At 46.9% G+C, this 27123-nt stretch overlaps 2 protein-coding genes across 6 annotated transcripts; one reads left to right on the top strand and one right to left on the bottom strand.

The window, feature by feature from the left end:
• Positions 1–2172: 2172 nt before the first annotated feature.
• NKIRAS1 (NFKB inhibitor interacting Ras like 1) lies at positions 2173–10815 on the bottom strand. Of its 4 annotated transcripts, none has more exons than XM_042816879.1 (5): positions 10795–10815; positions 9971–10178; positions 5435–5551; positions 4824–5065; positions 2173–2536 (listed from the first exon to the last, which is right to left on the bottom strand). In XM_042816879.1, the coding sequence occupies exons 2-5, from the start codon at positions 10062–10064 to the stop codon at positions 2297–2299; spliced, it is 693 nt and encodes a 230-aa protein (XP_042672813.1). In that variant the 5' UTR covers positions 10065–10178; positions 10795–10815; the 3' UTR covers positions 2173–2296. The 4 variants fall into 4 exon arrangements, with proteins under 4 accessions (XP_042672813.1, XP_042672812.1, XP_042672814.1 ...); XM_042816878.1 differs by having other exon boundaries at positions 9971–10188; positions 10795–10814; XM_042816880.1 differs by having other exon boundaries at positions 9971–10119; positions 10795–10811.
• A 152-nt stretch (positions 10816–10967) lies between these two features.
• Positions 10968–15777, top strand: RPL15 (ribosomal protein L15). Of its 2 annotated transcripts, none has more exons than XM_042817415.1 (4): positions 10968–11038; positions 12135–12319; positions 13319–13455; positions 15421–15777. In XM_042817415.1, the coding sequence occupies exons 2-4, from the start codon at positions 12148–12150 to the stop codon at positions 15724–15726; spliced, it is 615 nt and encodes a 204-aa protein (XP_042673349.1). In that variant the 5' UTR covers positions 10968–11038; positions 12135–12147; the 3' UTR covers positions 15727–15777. The 2 variants fall into 2 exon arrangements, with proteins under 2 accessions (XP_042673349.1, XP_042673350.1); XM_042817416.1 differs by having other exon boundaries at positions 10973–11038; positions 12138–12319.
• The last annotated feature ends 11346 nt before the right edge of the window (positions 15778–27123 follow it).

Raw genomic sequence — 27123 nt, 5'->3', positions numbered from 1 at the left:
AACATGTTAGACTTTATGTAACCTGTTTGGAAACATAATGTTAGTCACTTAAAAGTTCCCTTTTCCTCTGCCATTCTTAAAGCATTGCCGAGTCCTGAGTGTCAAGGGGGTGAGTGAGCAAGCCAGCCTTGTGTGACCCAGCCCCTACAGACCACAGGTGACGTCTGTCCCAGCAGAACTGGTCAGGAGCTGGTCATCTCCATTCCTTCCATCTCCACAATTTAAGCTAATTTCGACTGGTTTCACTTGTTGGCCCACACTCCCTTTGCTCAGGGATCAGCCTTAGTAACAGTATGTAGTTAGCAGAGGTGTTCTGTATTTTGACTGATACATAGCTGAATTAAGTCCTTCCCTGGTAAAAGGTTCTGCAGAGCTGAAGAGCAGGACGTATCCAATTCCTCAATGAAAAGCTGCAGCAAATAGGTAAACCACAGCTGCTCTGAACAACCCCGCTTCCCAAGTGCACAGGCAGATTCTGTGCATGCAGTCTTCTGGGTGGGGAGAACCATGAGTACACGTGTATTGTAGGAAATGAGTGAGGAGGGAGTGTTGTTCTGCAGCATCGCTGGGGATGATGACTATTAGTGGCCAGGCTGGGGGAGGTCGTGCTGTAGTGCTTACTCAGCTGCAGTGTTGCAATGGAGGCAATTGTATGTTTCTAGCAGGGCATTACAGGGGCTTGCTCATTCGTAATTGCTCTCTTATCTGACTTGGTGGCCACGGCAATCCAAACTGTATTGAGCAAAGCACATAAACAGTTTCGTCTAACTTCATTATGAAAGTAGGAATACTTGCTTAATTTTCAGTGGATTGTACTGTTGCTCTGGCATTAGCAATGCTGACAGTTTATTTGCCAGGATTCAGGAAGAGCAATGCTGTAAGCACACAGCCTAATTGTGATCATTAAGCACACTATTTAGCAGTTATAATATGAAGTGCAAATATTGCTCATGGTTTTGCTGACTCACAATGAAATTCTCAATATTTGCTCAAAGCAACAATCTCATGGTAAATTAAAGAACTGGGTACTTCAGTTTGCTCTCTTTCCCTGCTCCTGCCTTCAAATTCAAAGAAAAGCTGCTATCAGTGTATTAAGGTTTTAGAGGCCAAAAGCTGGCCCCTCACTTTGGGAACAGCCACTCCATTGTCCCTTTATAATCAGTTTTATTTGGTTTGCTAACAGACTGACCTGGAACAGGTTTACCAATGCAGAGCGTCAAATCCAGCACATAAAGCTGTGCTCCTCTTTAAGACCGAGGCCATTTGTACAGGGATTTCTGTGCGTTTGCTGTGAGGTTGTTCCCAACAGGCAGCAACCTTCACTCCTCAGCCCCTCTCACTAAGCAGTGCAGCACTTTGTACTGGCTGTACTCCAGCCTGCAGCCTTGTTCAGGCTGTGGGTTGCTGTGGCTTCACTCTCTAGCTGGGCAGGAAACTTTCACAAGGCACTGAGCAGAGCCTGGTGAGGTACCTCCTGCTTACCAAGTTGTTCCATACCATTTCTGAACAAAATTAGCACCTATGTCAGTGTGACTGATTTGCACTGGACATGCTGGAACAAAACTTCATACTGCTATGTTGTCCATCAGGTCACAGTTAAATTAATGAGTGCTGTGAGAGCTTTTCTGGTTTGTACAAATAAATTCCTGAGCTGAAGGCACTACTTGCCAGACTTTGCTGACAAGCTTCATGTTAGGGTAGATCTGATCTAGGATCTCCCACGAGACATTGTTTCCCTCTTCACTTATTTTCAGACACTAACAGAGCTCTGGCATGTAAATCTGTTTGCATTTACTCCTCATGCCCCAACACTTCTGCAACAGCACCCTGACCCCGAGCCCCCTGCAGTATCCAAAACCCTGTGGCCAAGGGGCTCCCTGCTTAAGGTCAAAGGACTGCTGCTGTTTCAGACATATTCTCTCTCCACATTTATATCTTCACTACAGGTAGTTCTGTGTGCGAACAAGTGCCATAGATCTGAAGGATAGTTTCCCTCTCTGGGTACCCAGGGACAGTCTAAGCCCCTGCAGAAGAGGTAAGCCCATGCCTCTTTCCCACCCTGTTCTCCCCTCCTCAGCCTTATTGCAAGGTAACTGCCAACATTAAGTGCTTTTTAAGGCTTCACCACCAGTGACTTTTTCAAGCCAAGTCCACAAGAAGGAAAAATACCTCTTAGCCATAAGCTTGCTGATTTATTGCTGAATGAGATTATTGCTTTAAGTGAAACCGCGTGAAGCAAAAGGCATAGAAAGGATTTAGGCTGCACCTGGCTACGGCAGACAGCATTAAAGGGAGCTTAGTTATCGCAGTTATTCCCTTTGCTCTTCCTTCCAGGCAAGGGAAATGTTGATTTGTTCTGGGACTGGGAGAGTTTGCTCGCTAGGAAGGTGAATGGCTCAAGCAGTGTTTTCCGATCTGTCACAGTCACTTCCCACAGTCTCACTTTCTCAGCCCTTGCCCATTGCTGTGCTGCTTCTGTTTCCACTTGTCGTTGCTCCAGGAGGTCCGTTTTATTTCCCAGTATGATAACTGTTACCTACAAATGAAACGAACGGGTGAGCTTTGTGCAAAGAGCATCCACTGTTCACAGTGCCTGTAAACAAACAGCAGACATCAGTAACACAATTCAGGCCTGTTCTTCAGCTTAGCACTGGCTCAAATTGCATACGATTTGGAAGCGTAGGGTCTGGGGTTCAAACCTGCCTTGTCTAGTTGCGGCCTGGGAGTTGCTTTAATCATAAGATATGCAAGACTTAGCCTACAGGCTGCTTAAAGGGAAGCCATACCCAAAAGAGCAGAAGTTAAACAGTCCTATTCTCCATTTACTTTGCAATTGAGCTGCCCTAGAGAAGTAAGAAGTAACTCTAGAGTTACTCAAGTAAGTAAGTACTTACCGAAGTAAGAAGTAACCCTAGAGAGTGTGGCATTTGAGTCAGTCAGAGCCATGGATGCTTGAGAAATGGTTTATGGCAGCACGGAAGGTGTGGATACAAGGGTTTTGCCCAGCCTGTTTGCATCCCAGGCAGCAGGTGTAGACAGGCCTGGGGGCTGCCTGCTGCCTCTCCTTCAGCCAGCACTGAATGTAGTCCCTTAAAGCTACCGTTCCTGCTTGATTTAACTTAACCACTTTCTAAAAATGTTTTAACAGCATCAGCCAATGGGGGAAATCATGCCTGTATTTATAGTGCAAGGTCCTTACTTGAACTCTGGTCTCATCTCTGCACTGCATGGTGGTTTGACAAACCTAAAATAATGAAGTCCTCTCCCCACAACTGGGCTTTTGGCCATGGCAACGCCCGCTAGCCCTTTCCTGCTCATCAGGCTGCCCCTGGGATGTCTCCTGTTTCTCTCTAGCTAGAGATGTATGTCCTGTTCTTGCGAGCTCTGAGGCTCCCTTTCCTTTCTACAGCAGCCCATGCTGTTTGAGTAGGCGTTCACCCCTTTGTAAGAAGCTATCATTTTCCAGTACTTTTACCAACTGAATTTTGCCTATGGTCAAACTCTGCCAGTATGAGAGAAGACAATCTCCATTCAGTACAAAAATAGGCCACACTTTGAGGAGCATGCTGAGGAGAGGCAGGAGGCTGCCACCTGTGCTTTACAGCTCTGGCTGCGTGGTACAGGGCTGTGCTGCTTGGCGGAGCAAAGGCTTGCCAGCTCAGAGGCACCACAGATGGAGATGAATCCTGAATCTGGTTATGGCTGCAGAGACTTAAAGGCTGCTGGTGCTTTTTTAAGGACTCTTGATCTCACCTTCAGAGACTATTTTGTACGCAGTAGAAATCAGAGGAATAAAACTGATTTATCCAGCCTGCTGTGGGCACCACTATTTTTCAATTGCGTCACCCTCAAGAAACACAGTGTCTGAGTGAATGTCCTGCTTGTCACATGTTGGCTGTGGCCAACTGCCATACTCCTGACATCTGTACCCTGACAGCATGCAGCTCATGCCAGCCAACATACCTCTCTGCCTCCATTTCTGACTGCCATCAAGCTCTGAGCCTGCCTTCCTGCAGTACTTCTGCAAATACTGCCCAAGTTACTCTTTGGAAAGTCTCTCCCTGCCATTACCCAATTAATTCTTCATGCACTTTTTTCTTTTTCTAAACAGCATAAAATAGACATTTGGAGAGCTGTAGGCTAAAGACATTTAGCAGGGAAAGCTACTGGAGAACACAAAGATACTGTAAGAAAAGCCATAATGCTAATGCCACATGCAAGTTATATTTGTTTAGCTAAGCAGGAACACTGTCAGCTGAAAACACTAGCTGCTTTCTAAGGGAAAATAGAGCAGTCATTTCACACAATTGAATTGATTCAATATGGTTGTTAAGATACATTAAAGCTGCTTTGCCAATTGACTAATGTCTGGGAGACCCACTGTCAGTTACACTAGTTTGTAAGCCATCAGGTATGTGAATACAAAACAAACAAAAATAATGTTCTTCGTTACATTATTCTGTGCACTTGACTTCCCGTGTGCAATACCTAAGAAAAAAAAAATAAGAACTGCACTGCTGTAGACCATATGGTTTATTACTCATAAGTGTCCAAACTGATGCATTCAGCTAACTGGATTTTAGCTGTGGTAGAGGAAGTAAGAAAAAAAAAACAACAACACTTTACTTGTTTGAGCTGCACAGCATGTGAATGAGGCTTCCCCATCAGGAGAAAGCTCCCTTTGGCTGGATTGCCCAAGGCTGTGGGTACACTTGTTTTCCTTTCTATGCAAGTTTTACAGAGCCCAACCTTATGCTTTGTAACATTAACTTCCTATCACTGATATGCCAATAAGCCAAGCAGCTAGGGCACCACGCATTTACCTCCTTTTTGTCTCTGAAGATATCAATCTCTTTTTTGAGCTGTTCAACTCTCTGGAAGGCTTCGAGGCTGGTGATGGCATACACGAGGATGAAGCCATCAGCAACAGAGAAGTAGTGCTTGGGCAGCTCTACGCCCTCCTGCAGACCCCTGGTGTCATACAGCCGCAGCTGCTCCTTCACACCTCGGTCCGTCTCCACCGATGCCAAGTACACATCTTCCATTGTGGCACCCTCTTCTAAACCTGTCTTAAAACAAGCAGGAAGGGTCAGCTGGTGTAAGTACAGCACCACCATAATAAATGCTTGTGGTGTGGCAGAACTTTACCCTGCAATAGCTTTCAGCTCATATTTTTCCAAGGTGATCTGACCTGGATTCAACCTCAACTGTCATGCAAGGGTTGTATCCATAGATCACCATGCCAGCTCTTTACGGTAGTGACACTATATAAATACAACCGTCTAATATACGAGCCTGTAAAATTAATCTATACGACATGTAAGCACAGGATGTGATAAGATATATGGCTCTTCCCTCAGGTTTCCCAAACTCCAACCACCCAGTGTACCAGCTCTCTGCCAAACACGCTGCAAATGGGCCTGCCCAAACATACCCTTAGGGAAAAACAGCCAAGGAACACCAGAGAGGCAAGTACTGACATCTTGAGCCTGCTTCTCAGCTTCGTGCTGGGCTGGATTGTACTGCAGAAGCAGGAGCCAAAGGAACAGTTCTGGAAATGAACATGCGTTGGTACAACTAACCAACAAGTGAAACCAAGCCCAACAGGGGAGAGGATGTTTGCATGCAAGCAAAGTTGCATGCTATATTTACCCAAATGCACAGTGAGCTTTTTCCATCCCTTAGGGATTTAACATGACTCAGATTTGCTAATAGGAGCGAGCTCATTTACTGCAGGGTAAGAGCATGCACAAGGTATCAAGCTCCCATATATATCATGTGCTCCATGGTAACAATCTGCATACCAGCTCTCCTTCCTTCCCCTTCCCATGGTAAATGGGAGGTAATATGAGGTACCTTGCTCTGAATTAATTAAACCTTACTTTCGAAGCCAGACCCTGAAAACACATGGATCTCCTTAGCTTCGTGATCACCCTGGGTGCACGTCCATATGGCTGCAGGTCCCAACAAACTGCATACTGCAGCTGGGCTACTTTCAGGGTTAGTTTGAAGAATTCTCATAAACCTCTGCATGTTTCTGCCTCCACTGCATTCCTATACACAGGGACTGTTCGCTGGTGCAGGGCTACAGTTAACGAGTACCGCATTGTTCCCTTTGTCTGCCAAAAGGGGACCATATTAGTGCATTGTTTAAGAAAACACGAGGGATTATCTGGCCTGTGAAAATAAGGATTTTGCTATATTCAGTGACAGTATTCAAAATACTTTGCATTGACAAACAAGCTAAAGAATTCCACCCACGCGCACGGTTTCCCATGATATATGCAGCATTCCTGAGCAGGAAAGTGGCACAAGCTGTTCTCTTTGCCCCTCTTTGTGCAGCCTGCATAGATCAAAACTCATTTTAGTTTGCAACCAATTAATTTATTTTGCTTCCAAATATAGCCATGCTAGCATGCAAGAGCACAACTAAGAGCAGAGCAAAACAAAGGTTAATAAAAACAGAAAGGGTGAACACACTCTGTGCAAGCTGGAGAATGTGTTACAAGGGCATTTTTAAAGACGAAAGTAGGTCTTCTGGATATAGCACTATTTTGTCTTGCTCTGCTTCATCTCATTGTACAGACAGGTCAAGGAAGAATCTAGCATCAGTAAATATCGTTTTGGCAAGAAGGAATGAACCATAAGTACCTGCATTTTCTTTTTAGAAAGCCATGAATAATGTTGGGCAGGTTTTTATCACCTAAATGCTGCACTGTAATTTAGCAGTCTTTAATATATCTGCATTCTCCTGTGACAGTCACTTCCTAATGGCATTAAAAGTAGCAGTGGAAATTACGTCTTTTAACATCCTCCTTGAAAACGAAGAGGAAAAATTAAGATCTGTGAGGCAAGTCAGCAGAACGGAGCAACAAATTTTGATGTTAAATGGCAGAGTGGGGGATGGGACACTTTGGAAGGACCTGGAATTTGTGCATCAGGATCAGTTTCCAGAGGTGAAATTTCACCTGCACACGCAGGGGGAGGAAGCACTGCAAGTGGGTTACTCAACAAGCAGTTTTCAGTCATACCCGTGTCACTGTTCTAGGCTTTACTTCTAAAGCCCAGTCTGTGCGTTAGCCAAATGCTGCTGACACTGCTATCCGGTTAGCACATCCCATCCCAACACTTTCCTGACCTCCATTCAGACATGTGCTGGGCAAGCTGTTGTACGAGCAGCAGAACGGATGAGGGAAGCCCAGTGCCTGGCACCACCACCTCCCCTGCCATGCTGCTGACTTCACGGGTGTCCCCCGCTGTCCTGCTCCTCTGCCAGGGGCGAAGGCAGCTCCACCAGACCTGCTGCTCACAGGCTGCCACAGCACGGGTGGCTTTGCTCTCACTCCTGCCACCGTTTTCCTAACGTACAGGAACAGATTTGGAAGTATCCACTGTTGTGATGCAGATGAATGGACAGATGGAACCAGCTTTCAGGTTTGGAAGCCACAGGGGAAAGGGGAACTAGCATTACAGCAATCAATTTCATGGTTTCTTTGGAAACCAGGCTAAAGATGAGGAAATACACGACTCAGAGAAGAGCTGGACAGCTCTTTGGAGCTGGACCAACAGGAGCTGACATGTCTGGATTTAGCTGCTAGTTAGGTGCTGGTCCCATCAATCAGAGCTATGAGTGTGACCTTCTGTTACATAAGCTTGGCTTCATTTTCATGCACTTCTAAAAACCAAAGCTAACTCCAGTTCTATTTATTTAAGAAACAAAGGTCTGTGAATGCTTCATTCGGTTTATGAGTCCCAAACCTTTGAGCTGTGAAAGTCTTTCAGCCAAAACCCCAGGTCCCCCAAGTTGAGACCTGACAAGGCAAATTCTCTGACTGTGGGTTCTAGCGAGTTTTCATTCATACATACAGTTTTCATTCCCAGCTAGCTAGATGACTTGAAGCAGCTGGTCATAAGCAACCTGGCCATACAGCTATTTGTGCAGTCAGGAGGCAGAGATAAGGAAAACAGTGTTTTCTATTGGAAGAGTTTTCATCTCCTTCCCTTTAGCTGATCAGCTTCCCACAGGTAGAGGTACCAGAGGCATTCCCAAGGCAGGATACTACTTTCTAAGCCCTCACTGAGCAGAGGCGCTACTGAAGGAAAAGCACTTTCCTTCTTTGCACACTGTGTGCCTGAACTGTGCCAGTAACTTCCCTTGGGGCACACAGTGCCGGCTACTACTGATGTTAGGTGGGAGCAGCTTCCTTTGCCAGTCAAGGACTCGCCTCATCCTTTTCCTGATACCAACCTGCCCCTCCCTGACACAGCTCCATGCCATTCTCTCAGGCCCTGTCTCTGTTACAGAGAGCAGAACTCAGCTCTGCTCCTCCACTCCCTCTGAGAAGCTGCAGCTGCCATGTGGCCTCCTCTCAGCTCCTCTGCTCTGGGCTGAGCAAATCCAGGGAGCTCAGCCACTCCTCAAACATCTCATCTTCCTGACCCTTCCCCATCTCTGCAGCCCTGCTCTGGACACTCACTAACAATTTTACGAATTGCAGGAGGGCTAGCTGCTGACCATGAAGGGACTTCATCCATGACAAGCCGGGGAGCAAACCAAAAGAGCAAATTGTCCTAGGAAAAGCCCTGCATTGCTGCTGGGCCTTCAGCAGCATTCTCAACTCACAGCCAGGAGCAGGGGCTCAAAGCCAAGGCTCAGTATAGCAGCGTGAAGCCTCGGAGGACACTAATCACTTCCTGCAGCAGCTGTGCCACCACTCCTTTGTGAAGGCAAGCCAGCAGCAGGCTTGCTGGCACTGACAGGCTTGTGGCTGGCTATTAACCCTGGAAAGCAATGATAGAAAGAAAGCAAACCTCCTGGGAGAGGAGGGGAAGGTCTGTGCCGCTCGGTGCTAAGCCTGGCAGAGCATCAGGGAGTGATCGGGGACACGCACGCGGCTTTCCCTGTTATGTCAGTGAGCATCTTGCCATTACGCAATGCCACCACAGCCACGCTCAGGAGCAGCCAGAAATAGCTCCTGGGGCTCAGCACGGGGAGCAGCGGAGGGCAGCAGGGATAGCACAGCACTGAGGGTCACCTGGTAGGGCAGGTGAGGGACGGGCCAAGGCAAAATTCACAGCCTGCAGGCATTGGAGCTCGTGCTGAGAGCTACAGGGGGCTGTGCAGGATGCTGGTAGGATGCTGGAAGCAGGTGTTGCTGCAACATTAGGGGAAATCCTCCTTTGAAACAAGGGTATTTGCATACAGCTCAGCATCATGATTTGCAAGCAAATTCCTCTCATCAATGCATTTTAGAGGCACAGTGCCTGCCAAGCAGCCAGCTAGAAATCCTAATATTTATCCAACATCTCACCCCAGCACTGAATGTACCAGCCTACAGAACAGACACTGGATGCCCTCTGTCAAAGCTCTGAGATCCCCCCCCTGCAGACACCATTTGCTGCCCTTCATCTGATACCTGGGCGGGTGGTTCCATGCTCATCCTGCACAGCCCTTGGAGCCCAGAGAGGGACCTAAAGCAGAGCTGCTTTCTTTTCCAGCACTTTGATGAACCATGAGCCAAAACCAAACCAAGGAAAGTTCTAAGAAGGCATGACAGAAGTCTAAGCAGTCTCTCTATTTATAATATCATATCTACTTACCTTTCAGGCACCAAAAGCATCTATGGTTCTATGATTCTGATCTTTCAGGGAACAACATATTTCTTGTTTGCATACTCCTCATGTAAATGGGCAGTGAGCAAAGCATCTGTTTTTGTATTTGTTTCTTTTTAAGCATTCCTGTAGTTTGGAACCAGGAACACCACAGAAGGGCTCTTCCAAACCACTTCTGGAAGGTGTTAGTGCCCACGAGTCCCAGAGAAGGCCTTGAGATGAGCCCAGATAAACCCAGGCCATGCTCTTGTCCTCCCTCGGCACAGTGAGTGTCCCTGAGTCACCACCTTTGTGTCCGCACACAACGTTCTGCCCAAGGAAACGATCCACACACACACAAAAGACAAAACCACCTCACCGACAGTGTGCTTTCCATAGAGAAGCTGCTCCAAAATCGCAGTTTTCCCCACAGACGCCATTCCGCAGACCACCACCTTGTAGCCCTTCCCCATCGTCCTCAGGCCGGCGGGTGGCGAGCGCTGTCCAAATGCAGCCGTGCGACGGGGCCTGCAGCGGCAGGGACACGAGCGGGACACGCACGGCACTTCTGGCCTGCACAGACAGAACTGGGAAGCACTGCGGTCAGAAGCACAGGGCAGCGCTGAGGCTTCGGGGTCTGTGTGAGGCTGTGAGCGGGGCTGATCGCAGCGGGTAGCCTGCAGAAGCCGGTGGGCTCTTGCCGGGCCAATGTGACACAGTGTGACACTAGGAATTGACGGGCACAGGCCCCGCTGGGCACATTTACGGTCGCAAGGGGCTGGCTGTGGGCAGGGAAGGCCCAGCTCTCGCTATACTCCTCAGTGAGCCCCGAGTCCACTCAGGAACGCTGCCGCCCCGGGACGGGGACAGCAGAGCCCGCAGCACGAGGCACAGCGCTGCTCTGCAGCAGGCTCGGTGCAGACGCACGCAGCGGAAGGCCAGCGGCTCGGGACAGGGACTGAGGCGCCGACAAGATTTTCCCTTAGGAAGTTTTCTTTTAGGATTTGTCATTTTTATTTTTAGGAACCCTCACGCCTTCTTTTTAGGATTTATTTTTAACCGCTTTTGTACGGCCTAAACCGGCAGGTTCGGGCCTCTCACGGGGTGCTCCAGGCGCTGCCCGTGCCCCGACCCCCCGCCCCAAGCCGTGCCCGCCGCGCGCCCCCGGCCCCGACCGCCCCCCGCCCCCGCGCGACCGCGCACCTGGGCTCAGCGTCCCACGCCGCCCCATTGAGCCGCCCCTGGACACGCCCCCTGCAGCTGATTGCCTGTCGCGGGCCCGCGGAGGGGCGGGGCCGCCGGGCGGCGGAGGCGAGCGGCTGCGCTCCCCCTACGGGACTACGTTACCCGTGAGGCGCCGGGGCCGCCGCCGGAAGCGCGGTGCCGCCGCAAGGGGGTGTGGGAGGCGGGCCTCTTCCTTTCCGGCGTCGGGCGCCATCAGGTTCGGGTACGTCAGTGCTCGGCTGGCCTTCCATCCGCTCCCATCCCCGTTCCCTGCCGGCCGCTCGCCTGCCTCGCTGCCGGCCCTGCGCGGTGCGGCTCTGGCGGGGTGGGATGTGGCCGCTTCGGCGGGCGGGCGAGCGGCAGAGCCCGGCGAGATGGTGCGGGGCCCGTGGGCCGCGCCTCGCCGTGCGGCTTGATCGCGGGCTGAGGGCCGGGAGCGGCCGGACGGGAGGGGCTGCGAGGGCGGGCGGCCGCGTGCCTGGGTTAGGCGCCTGGCGTGCGGTATTGCGATGGTCGTGCCGTGATGCGGACCTGACATGGTGTGGGGGGAGGTCGGCTGCGGCTGGGCTGATTCACAGAGAAGAGCGTGGGGTGCTTTTCGCACGGGGAACTTTTTGTTTGATTGCTTTTAATTGTGTTTGGAGTGGTGGCATGATGGTGTTGACTTACATCTGCTGGAATCTGAGCTCTCCAGGTGTGTGAGAGTTAAGCAGGTCCTAGAGGTGCTTAAACCATGTTTATAGTAAAAACTAGGCCACTCACAGTCACATACCTCTTTAAAGAGCAACTTTTAAAGCAAGTCAGGTGCTAACTCTCCATTTTAATAATGTTTGCAAATCACGAAACAGTAGCTCCATGGATGAGGAGTGCTAGAAAACAATTTATGCATTCTTCACAAACGTTAAGAAAATGAAATAGGAAATTTTTCACTCAGAGTGGTGAGGCCCTGGCATAGCTGTGGATGCCTTATCCTTGGAGGTGTTTGAGGCCAGGTTGCATGGAGCTCTCTGCAGGCTGAACTGGTGGCTGGCAGCCCTGCCCACAGCAGTGAGGTTGGAACTGGGTGGGCTTTAGGGTTCCTTCCAACCCAGAGTGTTCTGTGGAATGGATGAGAATTGCTGACAGTGGTAATGGCTGTGTGTCTCATTGTAGGCTGCTAAATGTGAGCCATATTACCGAGTGCACCAGTGATTCAAAAAAGCATGAAAGCACTTTACGTACCTTTGATCTTGTATGTATGGTTTAGTGCAGTATCTTTTTATTGGAAGCTGTGCAGTTCTGGAGCCAGATTTGCTGCCTTCACTGATCTCTTCTCTCAGCAGGTAACCAGACATGGGTGCCTACAAGTACATCCAGGAGCTATGGAGGAAAAAGCAGTCAGATGTGATGCGTTTCCTCCTTCGTGTGCGCTGCTGGCAGTACCGCCAGCTGTCTGCTTTGCATCGCGCTCCCCGGCCAACCAGGCCAGACAAAGCTCGCAGGCTGGGATATAAGGCCAAGCAAGGTAATGAGACAAGGAGGTGAAGAATGCCTGGTGATGCAGTGACCATGGTTTTGTCAACTTGCTTCCTTCTATGACTGGTAGTAGAATGACAAAGTGAGAAACTTGAATGTCCTGGAAAAGCCTGAAGTGTCCTGAATTAAATAAACTTACAAATATGTTCAGTTCGTAGCAGTGCCCACAGCCCAAAACTGTATTTTGTGTAATTTGAGTTAATGTCCCCTGTGACCAATTGGGCAGATGAAGATTGAGTGCATTCAGGCTGTAATTCTCCTTGTGCTGCCTTATGGTAGCACTGACCAGTGTTTTTAGTAGGTAGGTTTGGAGCAAGGAGGTTTCTTCCTCAGGCCAGACTTTTTCTCAAGTTACTTGATATCTGTCTGTACTTGAGTGAGGATAAAGTTACTTAATTTCTATGATCATTAGGAAACAGTTACTGGTCAGAAAAACAAACTAACTGAGGGAAAGTGGACATCTGTGTGTAACTTCAGGAAATCCTTGAAGCAAGTCACCATGTTTGTTCTCTGTCATGATGTGAAAGTAAAGAGTATAAATTTCTGTTCCTATTTGTGAGGTTTGCTTCATTTCCTCATGTTTCAGTGGAGTTTATGCGTAACTTGAGCTTCAGTGCTTTTTGAATGGTGCTTTTTCTGCATGGCCCTTTAGTTTTGGGGTTCTTTTATTGCCTTTTGGGGTGGGGGTGGATTTTTTGTGAGTTGTGGCACCAGTCTTAGTTTATATGGAAATGCATAATGAAAAGGTTCTCTAAAGTCTGTTTCGGAACTGAAAAAGTCCCAACAACTGTACACCACTCTGTTCAGTTATAATGGAGGTAACACAAATGCTCTGTGCTAGACTTAAGAGTTGTAGGTTTCAGTGGGGACAAGTGTAAAGACCTGCTTTATTGCAGCATTCCATGCAAAGCCTTTGGGGTTGGCAATGCAGTATGTGAATTGCCTTACCATAAGGTGTGCTTGTACACTAAATGGCCATTTCTTCTAGGTTATGTTATCTACCGTGTCCGTGTTCGTCGTGGTGGTCGGAAGCGCCCAGTCCCAAAAGGTGCAACCTATGGGAAGCCTGTGCATCACGGTGTCAACCAGCTCAAGTTCGCCCGCAGTCTTCAGTCTGTAGCAGAGGTGACTGTTTTGGTTATTGCTCAGATAATTGGGGTTGCACCTAGTCTGTAAAAGTGGAAAAGGCTTTGTGACCAAACCAGTAACTGTTCTGTAATGTATTAGGTAAAAGATCTTGAGTATTGATGGCAGGAGAGCACCAGAGTGTCTTGAAAAGCTGTTTTGAGACAAAAGAGTGAAACCTATTCACACTCTGCATGTGGGGATGTGGAAAGAACCACTAAGATGGTTTGTTGAAGTTTCTGGAATATGCTTCTTTCAGAAGCACGCTGCAATACTTGTAATGAAAGACATACAACTGACAAAGGCCTGAAAAACAAAGAGCTGGGTATGAGAAACTGAAATTCAAATATGCTGAACTGTGTGACTGCAGTCACTGCTAAATCCTGCCTTTATGTTCCCTACCATGTTGTATGTATTAGCAGATTTAGACAGTGGTCCTTTCACAAAACACAAGTAAATTCCTGCCTTAAAGACTGCAGCACCTGTTTGTATAGTAGGAGTGCTGTGCAGTGTACTTAGCTGTATCATACTCTCTGAAAACAGCATGCCAGAGGCATGTTGAAGTTAAAAGTATCTCTGGCTCGTAAGCTTGAAGATTGGTAGTTTAAATAGTTAAACAATGCTGTTACCTGCTAAAATGCTGAAAATTGAGACTTTCCATCCAGGAGAACTTTGTTATATTTCATAATGCTGCAGTTGTTCTTCTCACGTATGGAAAAAAAACAAGCTGCAAGACTTAGAGCAGTACTGACCAGCACTCCCCAGAAGAGGCATTGTAAAGGCAGTGAGCAGTCTCCATTCTTGTACATCTTTAAGCAGATGACTTTTCCCAGTACTAAAAAAGCATTCCTATTTCAGCAGGAAGTTGTTTACAGGGTGGTTATGGTTTTGTTTCTTTGTTCCATTTACTTTTTATTTTTTAACAAAAGTGATGAGTTTAAATTTAAAAGCTTTGTTTTGAGTGCTCATGGTGCTCGTATCAGACATTCGGGAATACCATATAACTGCTTGCTTCTGGTGACAGCTCATGAAAAGAGGTTGTTGGCCCTCTTATTAAGTCCAAAATGTTGTGAATCTGGCTTGTTTTCTCCTGGAAGGCTTCTGTTCTTCAGATAAAGATGTTCTAGAAATTCCAAACCTTGATTGTCACTGTCATCCCTGTCATCTAGAAGCTAGTTGAGGGTGATTGTTATTTTAATGTTTAGTATGTGTCACTGCCGCGTGCAGAGAAATGGAAGGACTTGAAGAAAAGACATGAAATATGCAAGAGGTTGTAAGCTGGTGGTGTTGGTGCACATCTGTAGTAATAGGTTTGAGGTAGAGGTTGGATGGATCTGTAGTGATGATGATAATGTCCTAGGGTGAAAAGGGGAGGTCTTGACAGGAGAGGCAGATGGAGTTCTGTAACTCAACTTATTTTCTCTTTGCTTGAACAAGGACTGTTTCTTTCCAACTGCAGCCAAGGATAGGAAAGGCATATTGAAGGCTTGTTACATCAACTGTTCCTCTTTTTTTCCTATCAATATGAGCTTCTGTCCTCCAGGCCTTTTTCCTCAGTAACTCTGGACATTCAGATTGATTGGTCTTTCACAGTTTTCAAAGTTGTTTGGCGGCCTCAAGTGTGGCTCGTGATCTTAAGTTTTAACTCTGCATTTACTTACAGGGCTCTTCTGCACGTGGAATAGTTCTTTATTTTGTCAACCAAATGCATTCCTCATTACATTCTTTAAAACCTGTCTCACCTAAGAATTCCAGCAGCCTTTGTCGAATACGGCATTTTTTTAAACATCACTTCTTCAGGTGTTTTTGTTGCCAGAGACTGTGGTTCTTTTCAGGAGAGTTTTTCTCAGAGCAAATGAAAAATTCTAGGAAAAAACTAGGTTTGGGTTATTCGTATCCTTTTACACGAAGGGTGTCCCTGCTTCCATGGTTTTACAGCGTTTCGCGTTGATTTTTCTCCTCTAGGAGCGTGCTGGCCGGCACTGTGGGGCTCTGAGAGTCTTGAACTCCTACTGGGTGGGTGAAGATTCCACTTACAAGTTTTTCGAGGTGATCCTGATCGATCCCTTCCACAAGGCCATCCGCCGCAACCCCGACACGCAGTGGATCACCAGGCCCGTCCACAAGCACAGAGAGATGCGTGGGCTGACGTCAGCCGGGAGGAAGAGCCGCGGTCTGGGCAAGGGCCACAAATTCCATCACACCATTGGTGGCTCGCGTCGCGCTGCCTGGAGGAGGCGCAACACCCTGCAGCTGCACCGCTACCGCTAGTTCTTGTCAACACAGCAGTCTAATAAAGCTGACGAGCGTTGTTGAATTGAACCAGTGCTTCTGCTCCTTCTTGCTTTATGTGGAGTAGTGTGGAATTCTCCAGAGATTTGCTTGCTTTTATGTATTGAAAGGTTTTCTGAAAATGTAATTTGGTATTTGTGAGGATTCTAGACCCAAAACCGGAATGTAATGGGTTTTGCTTTTGATAAGACTTTCAGTTAGGTGATAAGACTTTTCAGATAGGTGCAGTGTGAGTTGAAATCCTTGTGGCTCAGTCCACATCCCTGTTTTGGTGGCTTGAGTGTATTCTTCACTGTCCCTTGATGGGTGTCACTGTGTCCTGTGTTAAAACTGAAGGCCTGCTTTGATCGTGTGCAATGAGATGTAAACTGGGAGTGCTGGTTTATTTTTTATAGATGATTAAATACTAATGACAATTAGATTTTACTAGTTCTGTTTTGGTTTTTTTTTTTTTCTTCATTGAAACCAGCTCTTGAGCCTCTTTATCTGCTAACATAGGCTAAACCAACAAAGCACTGAGTGAAAAGGAGCAGCTCATTCTGTTCATTGAGGCATGCAGTATTTTACTATTTACTGTGACAGCGGTATTAGTTCATTGGCATGGTATTCCAGGCCATTTTGTACTGGAGACAGTGTCTTAGTTCTGACTTTTGATATAAAAACAGCATATTTTTCTTCAGCGTTTTCTTCTGCATTTAGATTGCCTCTGCATGGGTATGTGATAGAAACAATTGCATTTGGATTGCATTTAAACAATTGCATTTAAATAATGTATTTTAGACTGCCTTTGGGTAATGATGGGAGACAGGGTTGATAGAAGACCTAATAGCTTCTATTTTGCCAGTTTCAAACTGGGTTGTGTGGAAAAGAATTAAAAATAATAATTTCATTTGAGAAATAAACTTACTCATTTGCTCTGTAAGTTCTTAACAGGAGGGCTATAATCTGAAGAGATTTCTTGGCAGTATGTTCTTCAATCCAGGAACAACTTGAGAGCAGTCCTTCCATCCTGTTTTCTTTGGCTGAAGCAAACAAAAAATTGTTATGCTAAGAAGTGCTATCTGCTCCTTGAGAGACAGAAGTTTGTTGTTATTACTAATTTTGTTTTTTACTTTTCCTGTGATGAAGGAACTAATCAGGAATTTCAGTGAATGAGGTCTCCCCTGAGCGTAGTGGGACTGGTGCTTCCCCGTTTCTTAAGGTTTAAGGGCTGAAGTGCTCAGGTAACAGCTTTGGATTTAATGATACTCATCTAGTGCTTGTTAAGCTTTTCAATGGCCCTTGCAATGGATGGGGAAGACAGTGCCAGAGCTGTTGGCACTAATGCTGTTTCATTTGCTAGAGTTCAAAATTGCTAGTGTGTGCAAGGAAGGGGCATTATCTTCAGTTAAACTTGCCTTTTCCCTTGCAGTCCTGTAGCTTCTTCAGCTTCAAACTACAGGGGAAGATACCATTCCCTTCAGAGAGATCGTTGAAGTCTGCTGGTAAAGATGTATGTGAAAGGGCATAACATGTACCAGACAGGCTGAGTAATTTGAAACAGATGGTGGTATTTGCAGCGGGAGGTCAGGGTACATACAGCTCATGTCAAGCCTCCAGGAGCTCGGGCTGCCTTAGCATCTTCTCACAATGGAAGTTTCTTAGCTCTGTTTGACTTAGCGTTAGGGGTTGGAAGGAGGGAGAATTGCAGCACAGCATTTGTGTGAAGAGGAAAGGTAAATGATCATCTGAATTAAAATATATTTTAAAAAGGCAAAACGTCAAGGAAAATCTTGTTTTGAGCGGTTGGCTGCTTTGGAATCCGGGCTTAGAGAGGTTATATGATTCCCGTCTTTCCTAACTGCTGATTTATTTTATTTGGAACCTGCTATGTAAGCTCAACAGAGTGCAAATCTCTGTTCTCCTCAGTTTCAGCTGAGGCTTAGCAGTTGTCCTAATGAGAGGCAGCCTCTTGAGTTCAACCCTCCTTAAAATTGAGGAGTCTGCTTGGAACACAGATACTGAGCTGCGGCTTGGTGGTGGTGGCAAGGGAAGATGAAGCTTCAGGAATTTCACTCAGACACCAAGGTATCCTATAATTGATTTCCAAACCATCTTCTCTGCTTGCTGGACTGCTTATTTCTTGCTCTGAACAGGCATGTTATAGATGTGATTAAAAGAGCTGTCTCCTTCCTAAGCAGGACAAAATGGGTATCACAGCTACACTGCATAGAAACATGGCTGTATGCCAACAGCCTGTTTCAGTGTGATGTCAGGTGCTGATGAAAATGGTCAACTGTAAGCCTTTACTAGACAGTGGATCTCACATTTGTGCGGCCACGTGGATTAACTAATTAGCATTTGGTAGATGGTGAAGATCTGATCGTTTTTTTTCAGCTGCTGTTCCAAATTAATTGTGTCTTCCTAGGGGGCAGGATGCATTAAAACAGGTTGCATAATTTAGCATGTTCTCTAAGTAAGCAAGTAGTGAACTCCTTTCCGTGTGGCTCATAGAGGTGTGCTCATCACTTGGCAACACCAGCTAAGTTGAAAAGGGCAGATTGTACTAATCAACAGTGAGTGTAATTGTTTCCAGACATTGTCTGCAGCTCTGGGAGTCTTTCAGCTCTGTGTGGCAGAAGGCCTGGCTGGCTCTGACATCTCAAGGCACGGACTGCTGGGCACTGCCTGCGTTAGGCACAGGTGCTGGCAGAAGGGCAGTCAGCTCCCTGCAGCAGCAGGTCCTTGAATGTCATCGCTGATGTTGTGTGGGTCTTAAAGTGAAGCAATTAGCAGCAGAGGAGAGTGGTGTCTGGGCTTGCCGTCTTATCTCTGTCCTTGAAATGCACTGGTTGTTCAGCAGTCTCAACCCAGTGACAAAAGTGACTCTGTGTGAGCAGTCTTGTTTACCAGTGAATCAAAAAGCTGGACTGAAAATAAGGCCTGGTTCCTATTCTTACATACTCGCTCTCCAAGATGGCAAAAGCACCCTTTCTTGCTCTCAAATGTCTCTCTTCTTGGGTAGCATATAGAGGTATCGTTCTGAAAATGTCATGCCAAAATACCCGAATTGCTGGGTATACTGCTTCAGCCACAAAAAAATAGGCAATTTGGAATTGAACTGGTCACTCTTTTCTGAGGCTTTCAAAAACAACCGGTGTTTTGATCCAGTCCTCTGCAAGTAATTGCTTGAAATCTATACACGTGTAGAAGGATGGAGAGCCCGTGGGCTGTTCTTATCTTCATATGTCAAGGTTCTGAATCAGCCCCCATTTAATAATTACACACAGAGTGTGTAGGTTGCAAAGCCTTGCTCCCCGAAGTTAAGAAGTGCTTGGGCCGTATTGCTTGTGCAACATCTAATTTGACATCTCTCGTGCTCCAACATAATGCGCCAGAAGAGGCCTCTGGGGAAGCCAGGATGGGCACCCAGTTCTTCTTGTCACTGCCTGAAATTTGAAATTCTTTCCTTCAGTATTGAGCGATATTCAATGATATCATATAATTAAAGGCTCTTTTGTAATGAAGATGACGTCTAATCTCATTCAATGCCGTCACCTCCATCCTTCAGAGAAGTGCAGAACTGGTATCCTGGTGAACAGGGAGCTCAGTGGGAGTCAATGAGCAACTCAATACAGCCCATCTCTGTTAAGGTCAATGCTGATTTTGAATGCTCTCAAATCAAAGGTAGCGCCCTTGCGGCTTCCAGAGCTGCCTGCCTGGCACCAGGCTTCAGAAAATACTTAGTTAACACCCTGTTAACGAATTGACTCCTTGGGTCATGCACCTGGGTCGTTGCTATGGAAGGCTATGCAGGGGCACACCTGTGGACCCCAGATGGCTCTCTCATGCAAGCTGAGATGTGCCCTTGGAAGAAGAAGAATAAAGATGAACGTGAACAAAAATAAAAAAGGAAGAGGTCAGGTCAGCTGGCCTGCTGGTGCTGCAGCATAAGGCAAAGCTGGCCAGGGTCAGTCCGCCAGCTCTGCCATTGCTACTCTGGCCGTGGCTGAGCAGGGCTCTGCCTCGTGGGCTGAAGCAGCTAGGCATGGTGCAATGCCTGCAGGACAAACCTGGCCAGACCCCGCTTTCCTCAGAGAAGCAGCTTAGTAGGTCCATGGTGTCAGTCTCACATGAACATGAAGCAGAAGGATGGTTCTCAGCTGGTGCTGAGAAACGCTCTGTGAAATGCATTCCTTGCAGTGGTCAAGCCCCCCGCTTTCCAGGCCTCATTGTGTCACAGCCAAAACAGCAGATGCAAATTGAGGCTGTAATACGTTGTGTTGCATTCAGACACGTAATGAAAATGCGTTGCCATCCCAGTAGAGCTCACGCACTAAGTGTAGGAAGTAGCTCATTAATCCAGTGTTCACTCATTCATTTATTCATACATTTTTCTTCCAGCATTGTTTTAATGTGACTAGCAAGCAATTATCTGAATCCTTTCCTTGTACAAGAACTGTGGCCGTTCAACTCATCCACAGTTACAAACCACCTGTCTCTCTCATGGTTTCATTGTTAGTCAGATGAGTTTAGATAGTGGGTTACACAATCTTTATAAACCACTGAGTAGATGATGTGTTTTGAACTTTATGTTTTCAGCTCATCCAGAACTATATATAAAAGTGATGTCTTTGCTGTGTTGTTTGCAACTATTTGCACAGCAGTTCTGTCAATGTGTGGTCAAACAAAGTCATAGTAAGTCTTCTAAGTAAAATAGAAAATTTCATCTTATTTTCACACTGTTTACAATGTACTGCTGCAGTGTTCAATGGAGAACATTTCCTTACAGTCTTGGCAGAAGACACAAAAGAGGGTTTGGCTATGCAGTAAAATCCAAGGACAGAGATAAGCACATTGACAACTAGAAATTTAGGAAAAGAGATATAAATAAAAGGGACTTTATTGATTTTCATAGATTCACACATTCATGATTTATTTAAAATATATTATTCAATCGATTCTATTTAATCTGGAGAATCTAGTTCCTAATCTTAATAGGTGGTTTATTAACCACCTGATTGTCCATTGTTAATAGAAATGGGCTGCAAAAAGGACACAAACTGATAATGAGATACCAAGTTTTTCAGGTTAAGTCCAATGCTCTGTAGTGCGAAGATGATAGCTGTGCTTTATCAGTGGTACGTATTTTAGGTTACACTTGCAGCTTTGGTTTTGTACCCATTTTTCCCCAAACAGCAATTTTAAAGCATTTACAACATTTTAAAGCAGTTACAACATATCTGTAGGAAACAAAAAATAAATTAAAAAAAAAGTAATGATTATTTTGACCGGTGCACTGGGAAACCAATTCTTAGATTTATGATTAAAAAAAAAAAGAGAAAAGAAGAAAAGATAACAACCCCTGTGAAAACTGAATCATTGTTCTGAGTCCTGAAATTAAATGAAAACTCAGCTATGGCTTTTATTTTCATTGGCTAGTTTAATGAAAATGTAAGTAGCACCAAACTATGGAAAATGTATGGTATGCAGAAGTTCTCTTTTCTCCAGGGATGGTCCTCTATGCCTGGGGCTGAAAACTGTAAAATATCGTGCTAATAAATCACCTGACCTCATAGTAGGTACCTTCATAGTAGGTGCCATCCTGGCAATGCTCTTCACTAATTTTAAGTAAAATCATATGAAAATAAGGAAATAAGAGACTGATTAATGACTTTAGTGAAATTGTGACCATGCAGAAATGAGCTGCAGAAGTGGGACTTTGTCCAGATCGCAATGAACACTGAGAATTGATGTGTTTTGCAAATTTTGCAGATCATCCTGAAGTCATATTAACTGTATTACAGTTCGAATATTGACTGGTACGGCTCTTCTGTAGGAACTCTGTGACAATAGGAAAGGCTGAAGAAGTTGTGTTGTGCACAGAGGCAAGGAGTACCAGGAAAGGTGTTACTTTCCATCTTTCCTCTCCTTGCCCCTTGAAGAGGTATCCCTCCCTGGACTAGCTTCCAGCACCTAGAAGCCAGCCTAACCTGACCAGCCTCGTTCCTCCTGGTTTTATCACAGCTGCTGAGTCAGTTCTTTGGGATTATTTTGGTGGTGATGTTCAGGATGAGCGAGATTGCCAAAGCTGCAATCAGTTGGTTTTGTGAAAAATAAGCTCCTCAGCTTTGTGTGCCCAAGCTTTGATGACGGCACAGAGCCCAGCAAGGAGGAGAGGCTGGGCAGAAGCAGCTCGAGCTGGCCAGCTTCAAAACAGGGAATCTCCTCACCCAAAGGCAGAGCCAGTGATCTGCATCCTGCTGAGAGCTATCACCCAGGCTCAGATAACCGCCTGGCATTGCCTCAAAGGAGAGAAAGAGGCATGAGTTAATGAAGCCTCTCACACTGGTGACATGTGGCATGGGGGATGCAGTGCTTAGTGGTGCCCAGCCTCCACCGAGCAGGTCACTCCAGTGGCCGAGTAACAGCATGGTGTCCTTCTGACAGGAGCCAGCAATAGGTATATCAGTATAGAGCAGGTCTGGCTCTGTGTGAGCCATCTCAGGCTCTCTGACGAGCAGGGAGGAACTCCTGTTCCTTGTCCTGGGACTTTGTGTTGTCCTTCTCAGTAGCTGCACCAGGCCCTACATGAGAATGGCGCCACGAGAGCCGTGAGCCCAGCGCCATCAGCAGCTCCACCAGTGTCCAGCTCAGCATGAGGCAGGCTGCATCCGGGCACGGGATAGCATCTGAAGGTGGATGAGGAGCAAATGACTTCCCTGAGTCATACGTGTCTGCTGTAATTTGAAATGGGAAATGGAAACACAGCCTGTTTTGATGGTCTGCTCCTGGAAGCTCACTGAGCGAGAGACTTTCCAGATGACTCAGAGCAAGACGATCGCTGGCTGAGAACTGCTGCATCAAGGATTTGGCAGGATTATATAACGAGCAGCTGTCCTCCTCCACCATGCCTGCTCTGCAAGATTTATGCTTACAATTGACCATTTTTGAGGAGCTGCAATAAAACACAATGGCAAATATCTGGAGGCATTTTGGGATGCAGCTGAGCCCCTGCCAGGAGCAGTCTTATCAGTTGTTTCTGGACATTATACTGCAGTTGTTTAGGAAGGGCAGACAAAATTCCCTGCTAGCCTAATGATGCCATGCAGTCCTTCAAGACAGTCCTGCTCACATAGCTCTATCCAGCTAAAACACTACTGGAGAATGTACCTGTTTCTTCTGCAGTTACAACGGCTAAGGTCCAAAGAGTTTCTGGGTGTTTTTGGAGCCATAGCTGGCTTCTTTCGTTTGTTTGAATTTTGCCATGTTTTTTTCGGTGCTCCCTGAAGCTCGTACTGGGTAGGGCGTAGGTGAAAATTATCAGTGTTCCTCCATGGGTTGAACAAAAACTTTTAGCATTCTCCCAGCTCAGGAAAAAAATTAATACGAAGAAACAGGAATACTTCCTGCTGTTCATGTCTGATGTGTTATTTGACATTGCCTTTGGAGTGAATAAGTGATCATGGAGGGCAATTCCAAATGTTTTTGGTCCTTGGAGTTGTCTTCTAGACTTAGCTGAGAATTACAAGCGATCACTGATGTTCATGCAACGATTGAGGAAGTAACCATGAATATTTGACTAAAGCCAGGAGATTTTGTCAGTTCATCTATCATCACTAGAATGAATGAGAGAATTTTCTTCGTTTGTTCTAACTTGTAATGGTTTAGCCCAGAAAGCTCTTACTGTGGCTCACTCTAGAGAGCCACATGTGAAGCTAGCAGCTCATTCTGACTAACTGCCTTTCGGACTTTATTCACAAGGCTGATCACATCCAGCTCTGTTGCCATACCATCAGATATGGATGTCCCTTTGGAGGAACACCCCTGCATCAGGAGTGATCTGGGTAATCTGTGAGGCACAGCACAGACAGGGAGGTCAGCATTGCCACCACTGTTCAAGCACCAGCATCAACAAAGTGCATTAACTTGCATCCACAACAACATTTGCATCAAGAGATATCTCACAAGCACATTTCCAAGACCCTGAGAACATCATTTTGATCTGACACTGGCGCTGTAGGATTATAACTCTTTTCCTTTCAATCAAGTTATTCTAGAATCTTTACCTAGATTCTATTTACCTAGAATCTGAAGTTATATTAAGAAGGGTTGTGTATTGCAAAACAGTTTGGATACCTACGGTTTGTTTCTAGTACAGGTTTCACTCTCACTATGTATGCTTTGCACAGGGTTTTATGGAAAACTACATTTGTTTTAATGATTAAGTTTTATAGCTGGAAGCAATTTTCTTTAGTGTAACATTTCAGAAGCCCTTTAAGGCTAGCAGTATTTCATTGAAAGCCTGAAGAGTGAGAACCACTGCATGACTTTATCATGTAGAAAGCTTATTATCTGACATAATTTGGTGCATAGCAGGCTTATTTATTTAAAAGGTCGCACAATCGTATTTCACCACTGGTAATGGCATTTTTATCCATTTAATAGGTTTATCCTAAAGCATATTTATTCCGAGTGCATTTTATTCTGAAGCCCGTTAATAACTTTAACCCTTCAGAGCCTAGCAGGACAGAGGAGACAGCACTTTGGAAACAAAATTTCATCAGCTGGGCCTAATCCAGGAGGATGCAAGGTCTGACCAGGTCTTTCATGCTGCCCCTCCTGATGAAACTCAGCACCTTGCAGCCTTACAGCACCTTCTAACCTCCAAGCTGAGGCTGGGCTCAGGGAAACACTGTGCTACATAGAGCTGCAAAAAATATGAAGCTGTCCTGGCCTTTAAGTCACAAACTATGCCTTGGGTATTTTTGTGTAATAATTCTCTGGGCCAGAACATGCTTTGGTTTATTCCCAGGGGAGATGTCATTGTTTTGTCTGGGTGTAAAAAGGCAGTGCTCTGCCTCTGGAGCAATGGTCCTTGTAACAAAAAGGCTGGTCACTGTGACTCTAAATCTTGGAGCTTCAGTGAGAGCAAGGGGCGGCTTTTTGTGCATCCTTAGCACAATCCACCCTGCTTGCCTTCCAAAAATTGTGATTGGCCCAATCAAGCAATAAATACTCCCATCTTCATTTCATTAGCTGGTGATTTCCCCTCTGGTTAAGCAGATGGTGCACCAGCAGATTAGGCAATTTATAGCACAGAAGGAAAAGGTAAACAGTGATGTTATAACAATATATCACAGGCTTCATTAATGCAAGATCACAGAATCACAGGAAGGGACTTCTGCAGGTCATCTAGTCCAACTCCCTGCTAAGGCAGGAGGCCTGGAGTAGGTTGCACAGGAAAGGATCCTGTAACGTTTGGTCTTTTTGGAATAAATGTCCAAGCCCTCACCTTCCATTAAAATCTGTTTCCCACAGTTGTAACCAGCCTAGAAGCTCCTTGTATTACCCATTTCTGTGAATAAAAAGCATACCTGCAAAAACACTTGGTCAAACAGAAAAGCTAAGTGTTGGGTGCTTCAGGCCATAACCCAGCTGCTAAGAAGCTGAATCAGGAAGAAAGTTGTCCTATGGGCAAATTAGCATTTAGGCAGCTATTATGAGCTTTTATATCCTCCTCCAAGCCTCTGATACTTGGCACACAGGGACAGGATGTGTGAGCGGGTGAACAAGCCGTGAGCCAGTTCCTCTCTCTCGGTTATACTTAGCTCCATGACTACCCTGCTCCCGGTACCCGAGCTGATTGCACTCGTGCCATACAGGCATGCCCTTAATGGGTAGGCTCTAACTGCTCTATATTTAGCTTTTGCTTCTTCCCAAGGCATTCTGCACATATTCAGCCTGTGCAGGGATGCAGTGATAAGCTGAAGACCCTTGGGACCTCCTTGTTGGGGTTTTGCTTCAAGAGAGAAGAGAAAAAGTGCAACCAGCTGAACAGTGAGATGCACATGTGGAATGGAAGTGGGAAATAAGTAGGGCAAGGGGTCAGGAAGCGCTGTGTAGGGCTGAACAATCAATAGGAAAATTTCCACTGGCTTCCAGAGGCTGGGAATCATTAGGCAAGTTATTTATATCGCTAATGTGGGAAAGAAGTCGGGGCTGTAGCTGTCATCACAGCAGCTATCAGTGAGCAGCACGTAAGCTGCTAACTGAATACAGCAAGGAAATCTTTGCTTTAAAGTAGCTGTAGATGCAGGGATGGTGCCTCAGCCAGGGGAAGCATCTTGCCTGCATGCATCTTGAGTGCTGTACCCAGTTTTGTGCCCTTCAACTTACAAGAAACACTCTGAGGCCCTGGAGTGTGTCCAGAGGGCAAAAAAGTTGTGAGGGGACTGGAGCACAAGGCTTATGAGGAGCCGCTGAGGGGACTGGGATTGTTCAGTCTAGAGAAGAGGAGGCTCAAGGGAGATCTGATCACTGTCTACAGCTGCCTAAAAGGAGGCTGTAGCGAGGTGGGGTTGGCCTCTTCTCCCAGGTAACAGCGATAAGATGAGAGAGGGAATGGCCTCAAGTGGCACCAGGGGAGGTTCAGGTTGGATATTGGGAAAAAGTCTTCTCAGAGTGGTGATGCATTGGAACAGGTCACCATCCCTGGAGGTGTTCAAGAACTGTGTAGCTGTGGCACTGAGCGACATGGTCATGAGGCACAGTGAGGATGGGTCAATGATTGGACTAGATAGATGGCTTTAGAGACCTTTCCAACCTCAGTGATTCCATGGTTCTATGATCCTATGTACTGGTTCCACCCACAACTGTGGAGCACAAGGAGCTCAGGACAGACAGGACTATGCTGCAGGACCTCAGGGAACAAAGGAAGAGTGCTTTGTATGGGGCAAAACAACACTCCCTATAAATAGACCACCATAGCCTGGAAGTTAGCAGGGAAGAGTGCTGGGAGCTACTGCAGACCTGTAAACGTGTCAGCCAGCAAGGTGGGAGGAGGCTGGATGGCTCTGAGGTGACAGAAGGAAGCAGAGAACGCCGGCGGTGCTGAGGCTGGAAAGGATGCTGCCCTCGGCACTCTTCGCGTCAACTCTGCAAAGTTCGGGGCTCAGACGAGCACCACGGCGGGTGCGCCAGGCCGCCTCCACCCAGCCGCCCTATAACGAGCTCCCGGTGCCCGGGCTACGCTCCGGAGCCAGGATGGCCTCCCCCCACGGGCAGAAAGGGGCGGCTCCGCGCGGGCCAAGCACCCCCCGGGCCTCAGGAAGGAGCGGCGAGGGAACACAGCCGAGATTCGGCCCCTGCCGCGCAGCGGCGGCTCGGTCCAGGCCGCCGTCCCCTCCGGGCGCGCGTGCCCCCCGCCGCCGCCCGTCCCCGCGTCACCCCGGCGGCCCGCGGTCCCCCTCCCGCCACCCGCACGCGCCCGCCGCACGTGAGCGCCACCGCCCCGCGCCGCGCGGAAAGTGTGTCACTGGGTGAGGGGGGCGGGCGGGGCGGGGCCGGGGCGGGGCCTGCCGGGGGCGGGGCGGGGCGGGACCGGCGGTGCCGCAC

Source organism: Centrocercus urophasianus, unplaced genomic scaffold (assembly GCF_019232065.1).
Source record: "Centrocercus urophasianus isolate 14NV4802_14NV808 unplaced genomic scaffold, USGS_Curo_1.0 seq_16, whole genome shotgun sequence".
Taxonomy (NCBI): Eukaryota; Metazoa; Chordata; class Aves; order Galliformes; family Phasianidae; genus Centrocercus; species Centrocercus urophasianus.
The sequence above is the reverse complement of the archived record's forward strand: the minus strand, read 5'-3'. Positions and strand labels throughout refer to the sequence as shown.

What these genes read in the sequence shown, in the direction of transcription:
- NKIRAS1 (XM_042816879.1), bottom strand. Translation starts at nt 10,064, where the DNA reads ATGGGGAAGGGCTACAAGGTGGTGGTCTGCGGAATGGCGTCTGTGGGG. An exon ending in CTATGGAAAGCACACTGTCG is followed by an intron (nt 5,552 to 9,970) that starts GTGAGGTGGTTT and finishes GTTCATTTCCAG; the next exon opens with AACTGTTCCTTTGGCTCCTG. An exon ending in TTGGCTGTTTTTCCCTAAGG is followed by an intron (nt 5,066 to 5,434) that starts GTATGTTTGGGC and finishes GTTTTAAGACAG; the next exon opens with GTTTAGAAGAGGGTGCCACA.
- RPL15 (XM_042817415.1), top strand. Translation starts at nt 12,148, where the DNA reads ATGGGTGCCTACAAGTACATCCAGGAGCTATGGAGGAAAAAGCAGTCA. An exon ending in GGGATATAAGGCCAAGCAAG is followed by an intron (nt 12,320 to 13,318) that starts GTAATGAGACAA and finishes CATTTCTTCTAG; the next exon opens with GTTATGTTATCTACCGTGTC. An exon ending in GTCTTCAGTCTGTAGCAGAG is followed by an intron (nt 13,456 to 15,420) that starts GTGACTGTTTTG and finishes TTTCTCCTCTAG; the next exon opens with GAGCGTGCTGGCCGGCACTG.